Below are 22,177 nucleotides of genomic sequence, written 5' to 3'. Positions count from 1 at the left end.
AACCAATCAATCAATCAATCAATGACAAGACCAAACAAGTATTCACAGATGTCCACTGGTTACATTTCTACCCCTTTCTGCTGACTTTTTAATGGATCAAGAGCGTAGTCATGTAGTATGAGCTGTTTAGGGACCAGGGGACGTGGGGGAAGGTGAAAGACGGAGGAGGAATGCTCTGAAACTCCGGGGCCGAATGCTTTCCCCATCACTCTTCACAGCCGGAGCAAACACCCTGCTGCGTACTCAAACACACACGCAAGGTTCAAGATCAGTGCAATCAAAGTGTTATTTTTCCTCCCTGTCTCCTCCCCCCAGCCCCATAAACCCCAACCGTGTGCCATGGAGAGCAGCACACCAGTGTCCCCCTCTAGTCTGGTCAGAGAGTGGTAATATCAGGCTTAGACAGTGTTTGAAAGGTACTCTCCTGGCTCAGAGCAGGGGTAATATCAGGCTTAGACAGTCTTTGAAAGGTACTCTCCTGTCTGGTCAGAGAGGGGTAATATCAGGCTTAGACAGTGTTTGAAAGGTACTCTCCTGGCTCGGAGGAGAGGGGTAATATCAGGCTTAGACATTCTCCTGGCTCAGAGGAGGGGTAATATCAGGCTTAGACAGTCTTTGAAAGGTACTCTCCTGGCTCGGAGGAGAGGGGTAATATCAGGCTTAGACAGTTTGAAAGGTACTCTCCTGGCTGGGAGGAGAGGGGTAATATCAGGCTTAGACAGTTTTTGAAAGGTACTCTCCTGGCTCGGGGGAGAGGGGTAATATCAGACTTAGACAGTCTTTGAAAGGTACTCTCCTGGCTCGGGGGAGAGGGGTAATATCAGACTTAGACAGTCTTTGAAAGGTACTCTCCTGGCTGGGAGGAGTGAAAACAGTAACACCAACTGGCACTTCATTCTTGCGGCACCCTGCTGATGTGAGCTATGCAGCTAGAGGGGGACCCTTCCTGACAGGAAGAGGGGCCTAGTGGCCAGGGGGACCTCCTAAAATTGAGCGGATTTTAATTTGGCACCAGGCTGTTTTACTGTGAGTCTGCTCAGGCTCGGGGGGGTGCAAATGGCGAGCGTAAATTGGGATTATTTATACGTGAACATAATCCTGTTTCAAATAAAGATTTTTTTTACCTGACATGCAGAGTGGAGACTGACCGGCACTATAAATAAATAAGTGTTATCGTACCTTCCAGGTTCCAAACTCATAAGGGTTCGGAATGTACTTGTCTCGGTCTCATATCAGTGTTTGTGCTTGTCAGCTTGTGTACATGGTGAAATATAGTACTATGGTTCACCCTTTGAGAAAAGTGTGGAGTGAAAATGATTTCCTTCTTTGGAGAAACAAAATCGTACTGCCTTACACAGAATTTACATCATTTAACAGACACTCTTATCCAGAGGAATTTACAGGAGCAATTAGGATTAAGAGCCTTGCTCATGGGCACATCAGCAGATCTTTCACCTGGTCGGCTCTGGGATTTAAACCAACAACCTTTCGGTTACTGGCACAACGCTCTTAACCGCTAGGCTACCTGCAGCTCGAGCAGTGACCTCGACGCCGACACAGTCTTGTACAAATTAATTTCTGTTTCGGCTTTTGTGCATGAGTAGAGTAGTACATATGCCATCATGTTACCAATAATTATACACTCCTGCCCACCCTCCTCCCCCACCACCTTCTCTCAATGTACAGGATGGTAGTTGACTCCTCCCTCCACACCTCTCTATGTACAGGATGGCAGTTGACTCCTCCCTCCACACCTCTCTATGTACAGGATGGTAGTTGACTCCTCCCTCCACACCTCTCTATATACAGGATGGTAGTTGACTCCTCCCTCCACACCTCTCTATGTACAGGATGGCAGTTGACTCCTCCCTCCACACCTCTCTATGTACAGGATGGTAGTTGACTCCTCCCTCCACACCTCTCTATATACAGGATGGTAGTTGACTCCTCCCTCCACACCTCTCTATGTACAGGATGGTAGTTGACTCCTCTCTCCACACCTCTATGTACAGGATGGTAGTTGACTCCTCCCTCCACACCTCTCTATGTACAGGATGGTAGTTGACTCCTCCCTCCACACCTCTCTATGTACAGGATGGTAGTTGACTCCTCCCTCCACACCTCTATGTACAGGATGGTAGTTGACTCCTCTCTATGTACAGGATGGTAGTTGACTCCTCTCTATGTACAGGATGGTAGTTGACTCCTCTCTATGTGCAGGATGGTAGTTGATGTCTCCACCAGCTCTCTATGTACAGGATGGTAGTTGACTCCTCTCTCCACACCTCTCTATGTACAGGATGGTAGTTGACTCCTCTCTATGTACAGGATGGTAGTTGATGTCTCCACCACCTCTCTATGTACAGGATGGTAGTTGATCCCTCTCTCCACACCTCTCTATGTACAGGATGGTAGTTGACTCCTCTCTCCAAACCTCTATGTACAGCAGGGTAGTTGACACCTCTCTATGTACAGGATGGTAGTTGATCCCTCTCTCCACACCTCTCTATGTACAGGATGGTAGTTGACTCCTCTCTCCAAACCTCTATGTACAGCAGGGTAGTTGACACCTCTCTATGTACAGGATGGTAGTTGATCCCTCTCTCCACACCTCTCTATGTACAGGATGGTAGTTGACTCCTCTCTATGTACAGGATGGTAGTTGATGTCTCCACCACCTCTCTATGTACAGGATGGTAGTTGATCCCTCTCTCCACACCTCTCTATGTACAGGATGGTAGTTGACTCCTCTCTATGTACAGGATGGTAGTTGATGTCTCCACCACCTCTCTATGTACAGGATGGTAGTTGATCCCTCTCTCCACACCTCTCTATGTACAGGATGGTAGTTGACTCCTCTCTCCAAACCTCTCTGTACAGCAGGGTAGTTGACACCTCTCTATGTACAGGATGGTAGTTGACTCCTCTCTCCACACCTCTCTATGTACAGGATGGTAGTTGACTCCTCTCTCCACACCTCTCTATGTACAGGATGGTAGTTGACTCCTCTCTATGTACAGGATGGTAGTTGATGTCTCCACCACCTCTCTATGTACAGGATGGTAGTTGATCCCTCTCTCCACACCTCTCTATGTACAGGATGGTAGTTGACTCCTCTCTCCAAACCTCTCTATGTACAGCAGGGTAGTTGACACCTCTCTATGTACAGGATGGTAGTTGATCCCTCTCTCCACACCTCTCTATGTACAGGATGGTAGTTGACTCCTCTCTCCACACCTCTCTATGTACAGGATGGTAGTTGACTCCTCCCTCCACACCTCTATGTACAGGATGGTAGTGGACTCCTCTCTATGTACAGGATGGTAGTTGACTCCTCTCTCCACACCTCTCTATGTACAGGATGGTAGTTGACTCCTCTCTCCACACCTCTATGTACAGGATGGTAGTTGACTCCTCTCTATGTACAGGATGGTAGTTGACTCCTCTCTATGTACAGGATGGTAGTTGACTCCTCTCTATGTGCAGGATGGTAGTTGATGTCTCCACCAGCTCTCTATGTACAGGATGGTAGTTGACTCCTCTCTCCACACCTCTCTATGTACAGGATGGTAGTTGACTCCTCTCTATGTACAGGATGGTAGTTGATGTCTCCACCACCTCTCTATGTACAGGATGGTAGTTGATCCCTCTCTCCACACCTCTCTATGTACAGGATGGTAGTTGACTCCTCTCTCCAAACCTCTCTATGTACAGGATGGTAGTTGACACCTCTCTATGTACAGGATGGTAGTTGATCCCTCTCTCCACACCTCTCTATGTACAGGATGGTAGTTGACTCCTCTCTCCACACCTCTCTATGTACAGGATGGTAGTTGACTCCTCCCTCCACACCTCTATGTACAGGATGGTAATGGACTCCTCTCTATGTACAGGATGGTAGTTGACTCCTCTCTCCACACCTCTCTATGTACAGGATGGTAGTTGACTCAACTCTCCACACCTCTATGTACAGGATGGTAGTTGACTCCTCTCTATGTACAGGATGGTAGTTGACTCCTCTCTATGTACAGGATGGTAGTTGACTCCTCTCTATGTGCAGGATGGTAGTTGATGTCTCCACCAGCTCTCTATGTACAGGATGGTAGTTGACTCCTCTCTCCACACCTCTCTATGTACAGGATGGTAGTTGACTCCTCTCTATGTACAGGATGGTAGTTGATGTCTCCACCACCTCTCTATGTACAGGATGGTAGTTGATCCCTCTCTCCACACCTCTCTATGTACAGGATGGTAGTTGACTCCTCTCTCCAAACCTCTATGTACAGCAGGGTAGTTGACACCTCTCTATGTACAGGATGGTAGTTGATCCCTCTCTCCACACCTCTCTATGTACAGGATGGTAGTTGACTCCTCTCTCCAAACCTCTATGTACAGCAGGGTAGTTGACACCTCTCTATGTACAGGATGGTAGTTGATCCCTCTCTCCACACCTCTCTATGTACAGGATGGTAGTTGACTCCTCCCTCCACACCTCTATGTACAGGATGGTAGTGGACTCCTCTCTATGTACAGGATGGTAGTTGACTCCTCTCTATGTACAGGATGGTAGTTGACTCCTCTCTATGTACAGGATGGTAGTTGACTCCTCTCTATGTGCAGGATGGTAGTTGACTCCTCTCTATGTGCAGGATGGTAGTTGATGTCTCCACCAGCTCTCTATGTACAGGATGGTAGTTGACTCCTCTCTATGTACAGGATGGTAGTTGATGTCTCCACCACCTCTCTATGTACAGGATGGTAGTTGATCCCTCTCTCCACACCTCTCTATGTACAGGATGGTAGTTGACTCCTCTCTCCAAACCTCTCTATGTACAGCAGGGTAGTTGACTCCTCTCTATGTACAGGATGGTAGTTGACTCCTCCCTCCACACCTCTCTATGTACAGGATGGTAGTTGACTCCTCTCTCCACACCTCTATGTACAGGATGGTAGTTGACTCCTCCCTCCACACCTCTCTATGTACAGGATGGTAGTTGACTCCTCCCTCCACACCTCTCTATGTACAGGATGGTAGTTGACTCCTCCCTCCACACCTCTATGTACAGGATGGTAGTTGACTCCTCTCTATGTACAGGATGGTAGTTGACTCCTCTCTATGTACAGGATGGTAGTTGACTCCTCTCTATGTGCAGGATGGTAGTTGATGTCTCCACCAGCTCTCTATGTACAGGATGGTAGTTGACTCCTCTCTCCACACCTCTCTATGTACAGGATGGTAGTTGACTCCTCTCTATGTACAGGATGGTAGTTGATGTCTCCACCACCTCTCTATGTACAGGATGGTAGTTGATCCCTCTCTCCACACCTCTCTATGTACAGGATGGTAGTTGACTCCTCTCTCCAAACCTCTATGTACAGCAGGGTAGTTGACACCTCTCTATGTACAGGATGGTAGTTGATCCCTCTCTCCACACCTCTCTATGTACAGGATGGTAGTTGACTCCTCTCTCCAAACCTCTATGTACAGCAGGGTAGTTGACACCTCTCTATGTACAGGATGGTAGTTGATCCCTCTCTCCACACCTCTCTATGTACAGGATGGTAGTTGACTCCTCTCTATGTACAGGATGGTAGTTGATGTCTCCACCACCTCTCTATGTACAGGATGGTAGTTGATCCCTCTCTCCACACCTCTCTATGTACAGGATGGTAGTTGACTCCTCTCTATGTACAGGATGGTAGTTGATGTCTCCACCACCTCTCTATGTACAGGATGGTAGTTGATCCCTCTCTCCACACCTCTCTATGTACAGGATGGTAGTTGACTCCTCTCTCCAAACCTCTCTGTACAGCAGGGTAGTTGACACCTCTCTATGTACAGGATGGTAGTTGACTCCTCTCTCCACACCTCTCTATGTACAGGATGGTAGTTGACTCCTCTCTCCACACCTCTCTATGTACAGGATGGTAGTTGACTCCTCTCTATGTACAGGATGGTAGTTGATGTCTCCACCACCTCTCTATGTACAGGATGGTAGTTGATCCCTCTCTCCACACCTCTCTATGTACAGGATGGTAGTTGACTCCTCTCTCCAAACCTCTCTATGTACAGCAGGGTAGTTGACACCTCTCTATGTACAGGATGGTAGTTGATCCCTCTCTCCACACCTCTCTATGTACAGGATGGTAGTTGACTCCTCTCTCCACACCTCTCTATGTACAGGATGGTAGTTGACTCCTCCCTCCACACCTCTATGTACAGGATGGTAGTGGACTCCTCTCTATGTACAGGATGGTAGTTGACTCCTCTCTCCACACCTCTCTATGTACAGGATGGTAGTTGACTCCTCTCTCCACACCTCTATGTACAGGATGGTAGTTGACTCCTCTCTATGTACAGGATGGTAGTTGACTCCTCTCTATGTACAGGATGGTAGTTGACTCCTCTCTATGTGCAGGATGGTAGTTGATGTCTCCACCAGCTCTCTATGTACAGGATGGTAGTTGACTCCTCTCTCCACACCTCTCTATGTACAGGATGGTAGTTGACTCCTCTCTATGTACAGGATGGTAGTTGATGTCTCCACCACCTCTCTATGTACAGGATGGTAGTTGATCCCTCTCTCCACACCTCTCTATGTACAGGATGGTAGTTGACTCCTCTCTCCAAACCTCTCTATGTACAGGATGGTAGTTGACACCTCTCTATGTACAGGATGGTAGTTGATCCCTCTCTCCACACCTCTCTATGTACAGGATGGTAGTTGACTCCTCTCTCCACACCTCTCTATGTACAGGATGGTAGTTGACTCCTCCCTCCACACCTCTATGTACAGGATGGTAATGGACTCCTCTCTATGTACAGGATGGTAGTTGACTCCTCTCTCCACACCTCTCTATGTACAGGATGGTAGTTGACTCAACTCTCCACACCTCTATGTACAGGATGGTAGTTGACTCCTCTCTATGTACAGGATGGTAGTTGACTCCTCTCTATGTACAGGATGGTAGTTGACTCCTCTCTATGTGCAGGATGGTAGTTGATGTCTCCACCAGCTCTCTATGTACAGGATGGTAGTTGACTCCTCTCTCCACACCTCTCTATGTACAGGATGGTAGTTGACTCCTCTCTATGTACAGGATGGTAGTTGATGTCTCCACCACCTCTCTATGTACAGGATGGTAGTTGATCCCTCTCTCCACACCTCTCTATGTACAGGATGGTAGTTGACTCCTCTCTCCAAACCTCTATGTACAGCAGGGTAGTTGACACCTCTCTATGTACAGGATGGTAGTTGATCCCTCTCTCCACACCTCTCTATGTACAGGATGGTAGTTGACTCCTCTCTCCAAACCTCTATGTACAGCAGGGTAGTTGACACCTCTCTATGTACAGGATGGTAGTTGATCCCTCTCTCCACACCTCTCTATGTACAGGATGGTAGTTGACTCCTCTCTCCACACCTCTCTATGTACAGGATGGTAGTTGACTCCTCCCTCCACACCTCTATGTACAGGATGGTAGTGGACTCCTCTCTATGTACAGGATGGTAGTTGACTCCTCTCTATGTACAGGATGGTAGTTGACTCCTCTCTATGTACAGGATGGTAGTTGACTCCTCTCTATGTGCAGGATGGTAGTTGACTCCTCTCTATGTGCAGGATGGTAGTTGATGTCTCCACCAGCTCTCTATGTACAGGATGGTAGTTGACTCCTCTCTATGTACAGGATGGTAGTTGATGTCTCCACCACCTCTCTATGTACAGGATGGTAGTTGATCCCTCTCTCCACACCTCTCTATGTACAGGATGGTAGTTGACTCCTCTCTCCAAACCTCTCTATGTACAGCAGGGTAGTTGACTCCTCTCTATGTACAGGATGGTAGTTGACTCCTCTCTCCACACCTCTCTATGTACAGGATGGTAGTTGACTCCTCTCTCCACACCTCTCTATGTACAGGATGGTAGTTGATGTCTCCACCACCTCTCTATGTACAGGATGGTAGTTGACTCCTCTCTCCACACCTCTCTATGTACAGCAGGGTAGTTGACTCCTCTCTATGTACAGGATGGTAGTTGACGCCTCTCTCCACACCTCTCTATGTACAGCAGGGTAGTTGACTCCTCTCTATGTACAGGATGGTAGTTGATCCCTCTCTCCACACCTCTCTATGTACAGGATGGTAGTTGACTCCTCTCTCCACACCTCTCTATGTACAGGATGGTAGTTGACTCCTCCCTCCACACCTCTATGTACAGGATGGTAGTGGACTCCTCTCTATGTACAGGATGGTAGTTGACTCCTCTCTATGTACAGGATGGTAGTTGACTCCTCTCTATGTGCAGGATGGTAGTTGATGTCTCCACCAGCTCTCTATGTACAGGATGGTAGTTGACTCCTCTCTATGTACAGGATGGTAGTTGATGTCTCCACCACCTCTATGTACAGGATGGTAGTTGATCCCTCTCTCCACACCTCTCTATGTACAGGATAGTAGTTGACTCCTCTCTATGTACAGGATGGTAGTTGATGTCTCCACCACCTCTCTATGTACAGGATGGTAGTTGATCCCTCTCTCCAAACCTCTCTATGTACAGCAGGGTAGTTGACTCCTCTCTATGTACAGGATGGTAGTTGACGCCTCTCTCCACACCTCTCTATGTACAGGATGGTAGTTGACTCCTCTCTCCACACCTCTCTATGTACAGGATGGTAGTTGACTCCTCTCTCCACACCTCTCTATGTACAGGATGGTAGTTGACTCCTCTCTATGTACAGGATGGTAGTTGACTCCTCTCTATGTACAGGATGGTAGTTGATGTCTCCACCACCTCTCTATGTACAGGATGGTAGTTGACTCCTCTCTCCACACCTCTCTATGTACAGCAGGGTAGTTGACTCCTCTCTATGTACAGGATGGTAGTTGACGCCTCTCTCCACACCTCTCTATGTACAGGATGGTAGTTGATCCCTCTCTCCACACCTCTCTATGTACAGGATGGTAGTTGACTCCTCTCTCCACACCTCTCTATGTACAGGATGGTAGTTGACTCCTCCCTCCACACCTCTATGTACAGGATGGTAATGGACTCCTCTCTATGTACAGGATGGTAGTTGACTCCTCTCTATGTACAGGATGGTAGTTGACTCCTCCCTCCACACCTCTCTATGTACAGCAGGGTAGTTGACTCCTCTCTATGTACAGGATGGTAGTTGACTCCTCCCTCCACGCCTCTCTATGTACAGGATGGTAGTTGACTCCTCTCTCCACACCTCTATGTACAGGATGGTAGTTGACTCCTCTCTATGTACAGGATGGTAGTTGACTCCTCTCTCCACACCTCTCTATGTACAGGATGGTAGTTGACTCCTCTCTATGTACAGGATGGTAGTTGACTCCTCTCTCCACACCTCTCTATGTACAGGATGGTAGTTGACTCCTCTCTCCACACCTCTCTATGTACAGGATGGTAGTTGACTCCTCTCTATGTACAGGATGGTAGTTGACTCCTCTCTATGTACAGGATGGTAGTTGACTCCTCTCTATGTACAGGATGGTAGTTGACTCCTCTCTATGTACAGGATGGTAGTTGACTCCTCTCTATGTACAGGATGGTAGTTGACTCCTCTCTATGTACAGGATGGTAGTTGACTCCTCTCTCCACACCTCTATGTACAGGATGGTAGTTGACTCCTCTCTATGTACAGGATGGTAGTGGACTCCTCTCTATGTACAGGATGGTAGTTGACTCCTCTCTATGTACAGGATGGTAGTTGACTCCTCCCTCCACACCTCTCTATGTACAGGATGGTAGTTGACTCCTCCCTCCACACCTCTCTATGTACAGGAGGGATGTAGTGATAAGTGCTGTAAGGTTGGATGCCCTGACAGACTGTTCAGACAATAACCAGTGATCTACAGGACACAGACACTGCTGCTGGCTGATTTATCTGACAGACGCCTCTCTGATAGTGGACTGTCCTGTATCCAATGAGATGATTTATCAGAGTGGAGAGTGGAGGAGACTAGCTTAGCACACGTATGCACATAAACAGACGCGCGCACACACACACACACACACACACACACACACACACACACACACACACACACACACACACACACACACACACACAGACTTTTAACGGAGTCAGCATTATCTATTTATCAGTGTTGTGGATGGAAACCTTTTTAAGTGATGCACCTTTGAAGGCTGTAGATCCGACATGGTGACAGAGAGAAGCTAGGCCACTGTTCGTTGTCATGGAGAGAGCCTGTCACGGCGAATTAAGGCCGTTGTCGGTGAGGAGAGAGGCCTTGAGGAGAGAGCGCTGTGCTCGGACTGACGGAGTCTCAGAGATGATAGTCACATAATACCCAACAAGTCTCAGCTTTGAAGGATCCATCGCAAGCAATTACCTGAGAGGAACAGGATGTCTTGATACTCCGCTTGGGGAGCTGGATCAGAGCCATCTCTTCCATCCCTCCTTTTAGTCCAAAGGATTCGACTAACACTGAGCGTGGATGCAGTTCCTCATCAACCCAAAGTTAGACTGTCATCCCAATGAAAATAACATTTCTGGTTGACTTACTAAAAAGCCCACGGATGCCAGAAAACCAATGAGTTAATTGAAACATTAAACAGCTAAATGAAATGCCTTCCTTTATCAACAACCTTGGAAACAACAACTGGACCTACGGTACAGGATACTACAGCTACACGTCATCCTAGAGAGAGAAATGCTGGATCTATCACTAGGTAGAGTTCAAGCCATGTTTATGAAACCACACCACCACACCATTATTCCATCACTTTGTATATGCTGATCAATACAACCACAAGAGACCAAGCAATGAAGCAATAACATCTGACATTAATGTCTCTGATCTCAGATCAAAATGGATCTTTAATTGGGTAGAGGAGTAGCGTTCTTTACAGACGGGGTCCTATCAAACAGTGGTTTAGTATCCCCTCCTCAATGCCAGGCTGAAGTGGCCCTGTGTTGTATGTCTCATACGAGGCGTGATTAAAAACTCCTCTGTGGCCCCTAGCCTCTCGACCTCTGACCCCAGTCCCACTCCATCTCAACCCCTCAGGAAATGAATAAAACATTTCAGACATGATAGCTATCGCATCGTGCCATCATGGATGAGAAGGATGAAGTGAGAGGAGGAGGGGGGGACGAGAGAAATTATCAAAATCATCTCAATCTCCTCCCGCGGACCAATGCTTGGGGCTCACTCATTGGGGTCTACATTCTCAAGATGGCCGCCGATTGAAGCGCTTCCTGTGGGGTTCAAGAGCATTTCCTGTGCCGGAGGGCCCTGCGGCTGGCGTATATAACATCATCAATCACTCCCTGCCTGCCTTTATTTCTCTCACTTTCCCAGTCAGAGAGAGAGAGGAAACAGAGGTGCATGCAAATCACAGGGAAAAAAATGTAATTATCGCCACAACACAAGTCTGGCTGGAATTTAACCCAGGGAAGAAAAACAGATCTCTCTCTCATGAGATTATATATATATATCAAGGTAGATCATATCACCAACACCCCCTCCCTCCTCCTTTCCACACAACAACACAATTACATTTGCTTCGGCTGTGAGAGAATTTGGTTGGATGATTTACTGAAGCAATCAACGCCATCTTGGACCGTTCCCTTTTCCCATAGAGAGAGAGAAAGTCATAATGCTTCAGAGAGACAGAAAGAGAGAGAGCGAGAGAGAGTAGTGGGACTGAGGGCCACGGGCCCTCTTTCTCTCGGTCGGCAATCACCAGATTCTGCCTTTGATTATATTAGCATTAAACAACACCCTGACAGATATGACAAATAGGGGCATTAGAGCATGTCATTTATTCTTCACTCCCTCCCTCTCTCCAGGACCGCTAGGGTTCACTTCCCCTCCCCGACGTCCCCGCGCCCCGCTAGCCCACATCCACACTGCCCCGGTGACACCAGAACGGATGTGTAATCTCTCTAGATTACCTCTCTTTTGGAGAACAAGTGAAGTGAATAATGGGAAGTAAATGGGATGGAGGGGAGGAGGAGGGGAGAAGGAGGGGAGGAAAAGGGGAGGAGGAGGAAAAAGGCAGATGAAAGGCGGTGTTTCTTTTTAAAATAAAACAGATTAAAAAAGTGCAGTGCGGTCTGAGAGAGAGGTGCCATTAATCAATTGTGTTTTCTGTTTTTTGTGGTGTTGAGTGGTGTTTTAAATAGGAAACCCATCTTCTGCTAACAAACAAGGCCCAGCAGGGATACAGTTATTATCCTGCATCTTTGGTGGTGTGTGTGTGTCTCTGCACTGTGGGGGTGTGTGTGTGTGTGTGTCTCTGCACTGTGGGGGTGTGAGTGCATTTGGTTGGGTACTTGTCTGTATAAGAGCAGTGTATGTGTTCTTACAAGCCTATAAGGATATAGTATGTTTGTGATTATGTACGAGGTGTGTCTCTCATCCATGTGTAACACACTGTGTGTGGGTGTGTTTGTATGTGTGTGGATGGGTGCTTGTGTATTTGTGTCCTTGTGTGTATGTGTGCGCATGTGTGTGCACATGTGTGTGCACGTGTGCGCGTGTGTGTGTGCTTACCTGTGTGCGCATGTGAGAGATATATCCATGAATGTAAATGTCCAGCAGACCATGGCCTCTCCCTGATCCCTGCTCCCCACCATTAGCTGTGTGATCTATCTCCAGTTTATTGACACCCAGCCCATTGATCTACTGCTGCACCACACCTGCTATGATTCCTCCATCAGCGCCGCACTAAATAAACTTGGACACAGAACACAACCAAACAGAAGGGGAGGCTGCTAACCGGAATCAATGCAAAGCAGCATTTCCCCTCATCAGGTTGGCCCCAGCCACAGAGGAACGCTGAGGGCCACCGGGGCCGACGCTAAGGGTCAAAGGTGGACGGACAGGTCGGGAACCCTTGACCTTAAGGCCAATATCAGCTGTCATTAAAGATGCCTTCTCTCTCGTTTGGAGAAAGGGAGCGAGAGATTGGGGTGACTCTGGAATGGCCTGAGGGGAGGTGAGGAGGAGAGATAGGAAGAGATGGTTCCTCCATCTCTCCATCCTGAAGTTACTGCACTCAAGGTGAGGACGATAGGGACGATAACTCAGATGGGGTGAAGAGGAGGAGGGATAGAGAGGGAGGGAAGGAAAGAGAGAGGTGGAGGTAGAGAGAGACAAAGATGGAAGACTTGCCTGAGAACAGAGCAGCATGACCAGCTCTACCACCGAACTGCTGGACTTCATACACACCAGACCTGGAGAAAGAGAGGAGGGGAGAAAGACAGGGAGAGAGAGAAAGGAGGGGGAGAGAGAGGACGTGGAGAGCGAGAGAGGGAGAGAGAGAGAGGGAGAGAATTCAAGTTTAAACTAAAATACAAGTTCACTGCCATGACAGCCATTTTGTCTGCCTTCTTCAGTGAAAATGTAGACATGTGTAGTAGTGTGTGCACGCTCCAATGACACACAAACACAATCTGACCAGAAGTACCTAATCCGGCGACATCTGCATGGGGACAGAGTAGTATTGATGTGGCCTAATGAGTGGACATGATGTTACTGTAAACTAATACATATTGGGCCTTGTATTACAGGCTGAGACATGGTTCAGCATATGTCTCATTGATCCTATAGTGGTAGAAGGTCTGAGGGGAAGAGGGGGGCAGTGGAGTGGCCAGGGGTCATTTCATATGCAGAGAGGAAAAGGGACAGTGACCTCTGCATTCTCAGTTACTCTGGTCTGTGCACGCCCACGCACACACGCATGTATGGACACACACGCATAATCCCCCCCACACTCCGACACACCCACCCACAACCCCCCCCCCCACACACAAATCCCTAACCCCCCCTCACCCCCTCTGCAGCTATCAATCAACTTTCCATTTTGTTTGGTGGCAGTAGACATCCCAAACACTCCCATTAGTGGGCTGACCCCTGACCCAGGCCTCTAGGACCCGTCCCTCCCCTCCCTGTACCGCAGCACAGCTACAATCAGTTAGTTAAAACTGATCCACTCTACTGAGGCCTTTACCAGCCTTGATGTCATTACCAAAGGGCCTGTGTTAGTGCTGTTTAGATGAAGAAGCGTGTGAAATGGCCTGTAATTCTGCAGTGTGTATACTAGTGTGGCTGTGTCTGAGGGTGGGATGGTAGGTTTAGCCCTCAGATCATTGACAGTCAGGTCGGAAATCTAGAGAAACCTTTTATTGGGATAAGTGGTTCATATAAAAGACGAGTTTGATATCATTATAATGTAGTGTGTGTGTGCGTGTGTGTGTGCGTGTGCGTGTGTGTGTGTGTGTGTATGTGTGAGTGTAAGGACTTTGTGACATCTGCTGATGTAAAGAGGGCTTTATAAATGCATTTGATTTGTGTGGGAATGCATGTGGTCCATGATGCTCTCTAGACAGGTACTTACTGGTGCCCTCGATGAGGAGCTCCTGTCCGTGACTACCCAGCAGGGTGCGAGAGAGGAAGGGGGCAAAGTCCACAAAGATCTCTCTCAGTAGGGGGGCAGCCTTATCCAGAGCATGCTCCAGCCTCTCTGAGATACTGAGGGGAAGATTAGACACTCATATTCAAACACATGCACGTTACACGTTTACATCAATACGTCAGCGCCCGGAAAATATGTAGAATAGAATATTCAAATGCATAGAGGAGACTTTATAACTGAAATTGATCCACAAAGCAGCAGCTAAAACCACTACAGAATCCACAATATTGTCTTACATCACAACACAAATAGACAAAAATTAAGAATGTGTGTCTGTATCACCTCATACTGGGGGCTGTGTCCCGGGTCATTGGGGACAGCGTGGGGACAGATGGCAGGTTGGTGCTGGCTGATCCTGGTGGAAACCAGAGAGCCTCATTATTAATCTGGGAGCAGGACAGGACAGTAGACACACACGAACAGAAGAGCGTACACACACACACACACACACACCTCCCTCATCCTCCTCAATGCATTAGTATAAATAGTATAAATGTGGTTTCTGGAGATAATCCAGTGGTTCATTATTAGTATCAGTATCATTATCAGTATCATTAATAGTATCATTAATAGTATCATTATCAGTATCATTATCATTATTAGTATCAGTATCATTATTGGCATCATTATCAGTATCGTTATTAGTAGCAGTATCATTATTGGTATCATTATCATTAGTAACATCATTATCAGTATCATTATCATTAATAGTATCATTATTGGCATCATTATCAGTATCATTATTAGCATCATTATCAGTATCATTATTAGCATCATTATCAGTATCATTATTAGCATCACTATTAGCATCAGTATTAGCATCAGTATTAGCATCAGTATCGTTATTCCTATCAGTGTCGTTATTCCTATCAGTGTCGTTATTCCTATCAGTGTCGTTATTCCTATCAGTGTCGTTATTCCTATCAGTGTCGTTATTCCTATCAGTGTCGTTATTCCTATCAGTGTCGTTATTCCTATCAGTGTCGTTATTCCTATCAGTGTCGTTATTCCTATCAGTGTCGTTATTCCTATCAGTGTCGTTATTCCTATCAGTGTCGTTATTCCTATCAGTGTCGTTATTCCTATCAGTGTCGTTATTCCTATCAGTGTCGTTATTCCTATCGGTGTCGTTATTCCTATCGGTGTCGTTATTCCTATCGGTGTCGTTATTCCTATCGGTGTCGTTATTCCTATCAGTGTCGTTATTCGTATCAGTGTCGTTATTCGTATCAGTGTCGTTATTCGTATCAGTGTCGTTATTCGTATCAGTGTCGTTATTCGTATCAGTGTCGTTATTCGTATCAGTGTCGTTATTCGTATCAGTGTCGTTATTCGTATCAGTGTCGTTATTCGTATCAGTGACGTTATTCGTATCAGTATCATTATTCGTATCAGTATCAGTATTCGTATCAGTATCATTATTCGTATCAGTATCATTATTCGTATCAGTATCATTATTCGTATCAGTATCAGTATTCGTATCAATATCAGTATTCGTATCAATATCAGTATTCGTTCCGTACCAGTATTCGTTCCGTACCAGTATTCGTATCAGTACCATTATTCGTATCAGTACCATTATTCGTATCAGTACCATTATTCGTATCAGTACCATTATTCGTATCAGTACCATTATTCGTATCAGTACCATTATTCGTATCAGTACCATTATTCATATCAATATCATTATTCGTATCAATATCATTATTCGTATCAATATCAGTATTCGTACCATTATTCGTATCAGTACCATTATTCGTATCAGTACCATTATTCGTATCAGTACCATTATTCGTATCAGTACCATTATTCGTAACTGTACCATTATTCGTATCCGTACCATTATTCGTATCCGTACCATTATTCGTATCCATACCATTATTCGTATCCATACCATTATTCGTATCCATACCATTATTCGTATCCGTACCATTATTCGTATCCGTACCATTATTTGTATCAGTATTATTAGTATCAGTAGCATTATTCGTATCAGTATCATTATCAGTATCATTATTAGCATCAGTATCATTACTCGTATCAGATTCATTATTCGTATTAGTATCATTATTAGCATCAGTATCATTATAAGTATCATTATTAGCATCAGTATCATTACTCGTATCAGTTTCATTATTTGTATCCGTATCATTATTAGTATCCGTATCATTATTAGTATCAGTACCATTATTTGTACCAGCATCAGTATTAGTACCAGCATCAGTATTAGTACCAGCATCAGTATTAGTACCAGCATCAGTATTAGTACCAGCATCAGTATTAGTACCAGCATCAGTATTAGTATCAGTATCAGTATTAGTATCAGTATCATTATTAGTATCAGTATCATTATTAGTATCAGCATCCGTATTCGTATCAGCATCATTATTAGTATCAGCATCAGTATTAGTACCAGCATCAGTATTAGCATCAGTATCATTATCATTATTAACATCATTATCAGTATCATTAATATTATCATTATTAGCATCAGTATCATTATTAGTATCAGTATCATTATTCGTATCAGTATCATTATTCGTATCAGTATCATCATTAGTATCATTATTAGTATCAGTACCATTACTAGTCTGATAGCAGGATATGACAAAACATTGGCCCTCCTCCACACCAATACATTACTGCACTGAAGGAACGAGTGCCTCAATAAATCTGGTTTCCATTCTAATGTTCCAGAACGGGTGGATGTATGTGTGTGTGGGATAAGTGTAGTGTAATTGTCTGGTGTTAGATAGTGGATGATGTAGAGCTGCCTCCGTACAGCTTCCTTCCACTTGGGCACAGATCATTTTGTTCATGTATGGCCTAATTAATGCTACATTCATCAGGGAATATTCATGCAGATTTTTTTTTTACAAACCAGCATGGATATTAGCAGGGTTTTCCTTTTACACACAGGATTCGTTTGCCTTTTGAGCTGATATTGGACTGAACAATTTCAAAATGTTCCGGTAAATAGTGAAAATTATTTTATATAAAGTAAGCAAAAAAGTATACTTTTTTTAATTAACACATTTGCTTTCATCGCTTTGGGCGCATATTCATGAAATGACTTCCAGGTGCTTTACGACACCGTCCTCGCGGCAGAGACACACGAGTCTATAACGTCTACAAAGCACAACGTTTGATTGATCTGGCAATAAATTCTATTTCACTGTCGCCCATAAATTCCATAATGCCCGGCAGAATACATGGAGGCGATTCCTCTGGTGTTCGGTGGGCTTGTTTTCCCAGCCGTAAGGGAAGGTCTCAGAGCGGGGATAACTCTTAGGGAATGACAGGCTGTGGACTGGAATGTGTGTGTGTGGACACGGGGCCCCGTCTTTAAGCACCACTGTGTTGTGTGGCCCGCTGAGAGGCTCCCGGTGGACATGAAGTAGCTCCTTCAAACAGTGGAGGAGTAAATTAACTTCTCTCTATTAATCCTCCCACTGGCCCCCCTTAAACCCACACACACTCACACTCACACTCACACTCACACTCACACTCCTCTCAAACCGCACACACACACACACACTTACGCAAACATTTCCCACCTAAAACACACACACATATAAAACATGCTCTATCCACACACAGAACATGAAAGGAAATGTCAATAGGTCTTCTGCCCAGTGTTTACCGACTGTCACCATGGACTAAAGGAGTCCTACTCCACTCAATAGACAAGACTTCTACTTGAGTTGAAAGACATTTGAGCACTTTTACTAAGCTGAGCCTGGTTCATAGAAAACAATGTGGACTTGATAAAGTTTATACATGAATCTATGAATTGTTAAGCATAATTTATCATTCATATACACTGTATAATTCCTAGATCTACAACACACAGATCACTTGTTCTTTACCTAATGTCAACATGGCATCATCACATTTAAGCCAAACCTAAATAAATACCCCATTAAGACAGAATTAAAGTCCGTATTAGGGCTGCAGTCAGAGTACTGTACTATATAGTGTCTGACAGTGATCCCTGATAACGCACTAATCCTGTAATAATGCTGCTCGGTCTGCCTGCTCTGCTGTGTTCCAGGCTAACTGGATTACACAGCGTGGAGGGAACATTCAGAAAGACACACTGAAATACTATCCTACATTTTAGTCATCTAGCAGACGCTTTTATCCAGAGTGACTTACATGAGCAATGAGGGTTAAGTGCCTTGCTCAATGGCACATCGGCAGATTTTTCACCTAGTTGGCTCGGGGATTACAGCCCCAACGCTCTTAACCACTAGGCTACCTGCCACCTTATACTGAGGTACTCATCTATGGAACTTAACATAGAAGTACTGCGAAGGCTTAAGGAGGCTGATTAGGCACTGTGGTATCAACACAGGTTTTAGGAAGAGCCTGGGGACGGAGCGCCGCCAAGCCCAGACTCTTTTACTGTCAGATAAGCTGCAAAACGCATCATATGGTGACACTTTCTGTATTTTGAAAGTTCAATATCTTGAAGACTTCACTGCGGACAAGGAAAATATTCCGGGACTGTATCAACAGTGGACTAATGAAACAAATAGCAAAAGACTGTTTTTTGACAGATATTTTCCTTGGGCAGGGCTAGCTGGAATTCTTGGTGTTGTCACGGACTTCTTCTTCGATGCAGCTCTGACCTGCTGTCTCCGTACCTTACTGCTGGGACACCTAACATACCTCCTAATGTCTGGGACTCACCGGCTGCAGCCTCAGCGGTGGTGCTCTGGGAGGCATCGCCCGTGGAAACCACGGCAACATTGTTGACTGGTGTCCCGGCGGCCCCCACAGCAGCGGTGGCTGATGGGACAGGAGTGGAGGAGCCTGGGGACGGAGCCCCGCCAACCTTCTTGGGCGCCACCCGAACGCTTCTGTAAAAGATTAAAGTAAATATGAAAATGTGTGTTGAATACTATTACACATTAGAAAATCCATTCCTTGAGACATCTGAATAACTAAGGACATAAGAACAGAACTTTAATCATTCTAGAATATAAACAATAGTGATGTCAGTTTAGTAGGCATACTGCATAGTGAGATGTGATTGATAAGACGAGCTGCAGCATGCGAAAACAACAGTACAGGATCCCATTTAGACAGTAGAGTCATTAGAGGCCTATTTCCCTGACACAGAATATTCAGTAATGGCTGCATCCATCTTGACTGAAATCGATTGGCTCCCTGCAACACTCACTCACTCACTCAGTAAGTCAGTAAACATTGTGATTTATTAAGGAAAGGTGGGCCCATCCACCATTACAAATAATATTGAATCTTCAATGCATTGTTAGGGATGTGACAACATACAAAATTGGAAAATCTGGATTCTGGCTCGAAGACAAATGGAGCACACACACGACAGAAAAGCAGGAATTCCTGATAAATAAATCTGATATATTTTGGTCATCAGCTGGAAGGAATAGATCATTCAAAGGTATCAGCAGATGAACCTCTTTCTTACACAATATAGCTCAAAGAAAAGAAGCTACCGCACATTGTTCTTGCTATGCATCCCATTTGTTTTGAGCCAGTTGGGACACAGCCTTTGTAGTGGTTTTACTCCTCTACTATTGTTTTAAACACATGGATAACAGACATGGTCATAGACCCACAGCAGAAGCTGTAGTAAACTACTTTACCCTTAGGATACCTTAGGTTACACTAGGGGTGGGCAAGATGCGGCACGCGGACAAGATCCGGCCCGCAAGCCCATTCATTCTGTGTCCCGCTGGAGGTTTGGTTAGGGGGGGGTTTGGTTAAAAAGCAGCCTAGGCCACTCTTGAACATCTACAAATAGATAGAAGGTACGTAGACATTATAATGACCCTATATGTTTACACTGTGTCCCTGTCCTCAAGGTCCTTACTGTATACTATGGTCCTGGTCTACCCCCATCCATAACACAGTGGTCTGGTGTAGGTTACAGATGATGTGGACGTCGATTAAGGCAGGGGGGTTGGGTTAAATGCGGAAGACACATTTCAGTTGAATGCATTCAGTTGTACAACTGGTACAGTAGGTATCCCCCCTTTCCCCAACCAATGCTGTATCACTATATCTCTACAGTATGGGTCCTAGTGTACTGCCATACGTAACATATAGTGGTCTGGTGTACTACTTGAGTCACAGGTTACTGGTACCAGTGTATCCCTCTCCCTAGGGGCCAGTGCTGTAGGAGACCTGGTGCTCTCCTATCAATAACATCCTTACAGGAAGAGAGCGGAAACAGCGTCTGGATAAAGCTGTCAGTTTAAACTAGGCTTCCTGACAGGCCAGTGGCCCTATCAAAGTAGACCTGGGCCTTCTTATCAGTGCTGACACAGAGGGAGCATGGCCTAATCACTACCTACTGGTCAAACACACACACACACACACACAAACACAGAGAGAGAGAAACTCACACACACAGAGAAACACACACAGAGAGGAGTATGTATACTGGGCTTCAGTAGCTCCGCAGACAGAAAGCTGGCGTTGGTATCAAAGCAGGGCCTGGATGATTTAAGACGGCAGATGACACACATTAGGCTGAAGGTACTTTGGATGTTAAACACTGACTGGTTCTGACCCCGCTGTGATCTATGCTGCAGGATGATACAGTCTGGCTGCAGAAATACCAGCAACGGTTTAGTCTACTGTCTTCACACACACTGTTTAGTACATACAGGTAATGTTTTAGCTACTTCTGCTGAATGCACTTATAGTGCACTGAATGCACTTACGTTCCTCTGGATAAGAGTGTTTTGCATAATTTCTCAAATGAAAACAATGTATTCCACAATGATAGTTGTCTTATTTGGTGTTGTAGTCTTATTTCTAGAACAGGGTTACTGTCCGTAATGTATATGGTAAATTCCTTCCAATCCATCATTGAACAGGAATCAACTTCTGCTGGCTATTTTCAAGCATATCATAGGTTTATTGCCAATATGGCCGCTCTATAATTGTGGTACCGTATAACCATCTGCAGTTCCAATGTTGAATCTGTGACATTAATATGACTTAAAGGGACAGTTCACCCAAATTACAAAACAAGATATGACAGCAATCCACACTTTGCTTAAGTTTCCTTGGCATTGTTTACACATGCTAACGCTTTAGCATTTGTGGCACAAATCCCATTTACGTCATGGGACCAATATGATCATTGTTCGCGCATCATGTCCAAATCATTTATAAGTGACTTTGTTGAGCTTCACAATCAATTTGAGATACTTTCGGATGATTTGGCACCAAACAATCGAATATCGGCCCAATGACTTGGATTTGTGCCACAACGGTGCGGATAAAGTTCGGAATGACACAGTTTCATACGTGCAACATCTAAAAGACCTGCATCATTACACAGAGCTCTGCCATTTCTAAAAGGACCGATTTGTTTATGGAGCCTTTGCTAATGTTAATACGTGGTCCATATAGTGCAGAACAAAAGACGTGTATGGCGTTGTGGGGGGGGGGGGATAATTTTCTCAAAAACAAGTGAAATCACACAAGAGGACTGTTCTATAACATGCCCTTTACACAAAAAAATAGAGATTTGGATGTAAACCGTCAACTTCACCTCAGCCCTTACTTAATGGCCCTACATCTGAACAGTAAAGGACAGAAGAAATAGGAATTAATACGCTAGCTAATTAGCCTCGGCTCACAGTCAAAAACCCACCGCTGTCCCTTCGCAGTGGTTGGTAACAACTATCCTATTCTGCTT

At 45.4% G+C, this 22,177-nt stretch overlaps 1 protein-coding gene across 1 annotated transcript in view; it reads right to left on the bottom strand.

Moving 5' to 3' along the window:
• The window catches only part of LOC109878628 (lipopolysaccharide-responsive and beige-like anchor protein), a gene marked incomplete in the record, with an annotated part of 260,305 nt that overhangs the window by 134,055 nt on the left and 104,073 nt on the right, over positions 1-22,177 (bottom strand). The window contains 4 exon segments of the mRNA XM_031837867.1: positions 13,173-13,234; positions 14,398-14,531; positions 14,758-14,830; positions 19,171-19,340. Of these exon segments, the coding sequence (XP_031693727.1) occupies positions 13,173-13,234; positions 14,398-14,531; positions 14,758-14,830; positions 19,171-19,340 (439 nt within the window).

Source organism: Oncorhynchus kisutch, linkage group LG12 (genome assembly GCF_002021735.2).
Source record: "Oncorhynchus kisutch isolate 150728-3 linkage group LG12, Okis_V2, whole genome shotgun sequence".
Classification (NCBI taxonomy): Eukaryota; Metazoa; Chordata; class Actinopteri; order Salmoniformes; family Salmonidae; genus Oncorhynchus; species Oncorhynchus kisutch.
This window is presented reverse-complemented; position numbering and strand designations above follow the sequence as displayed.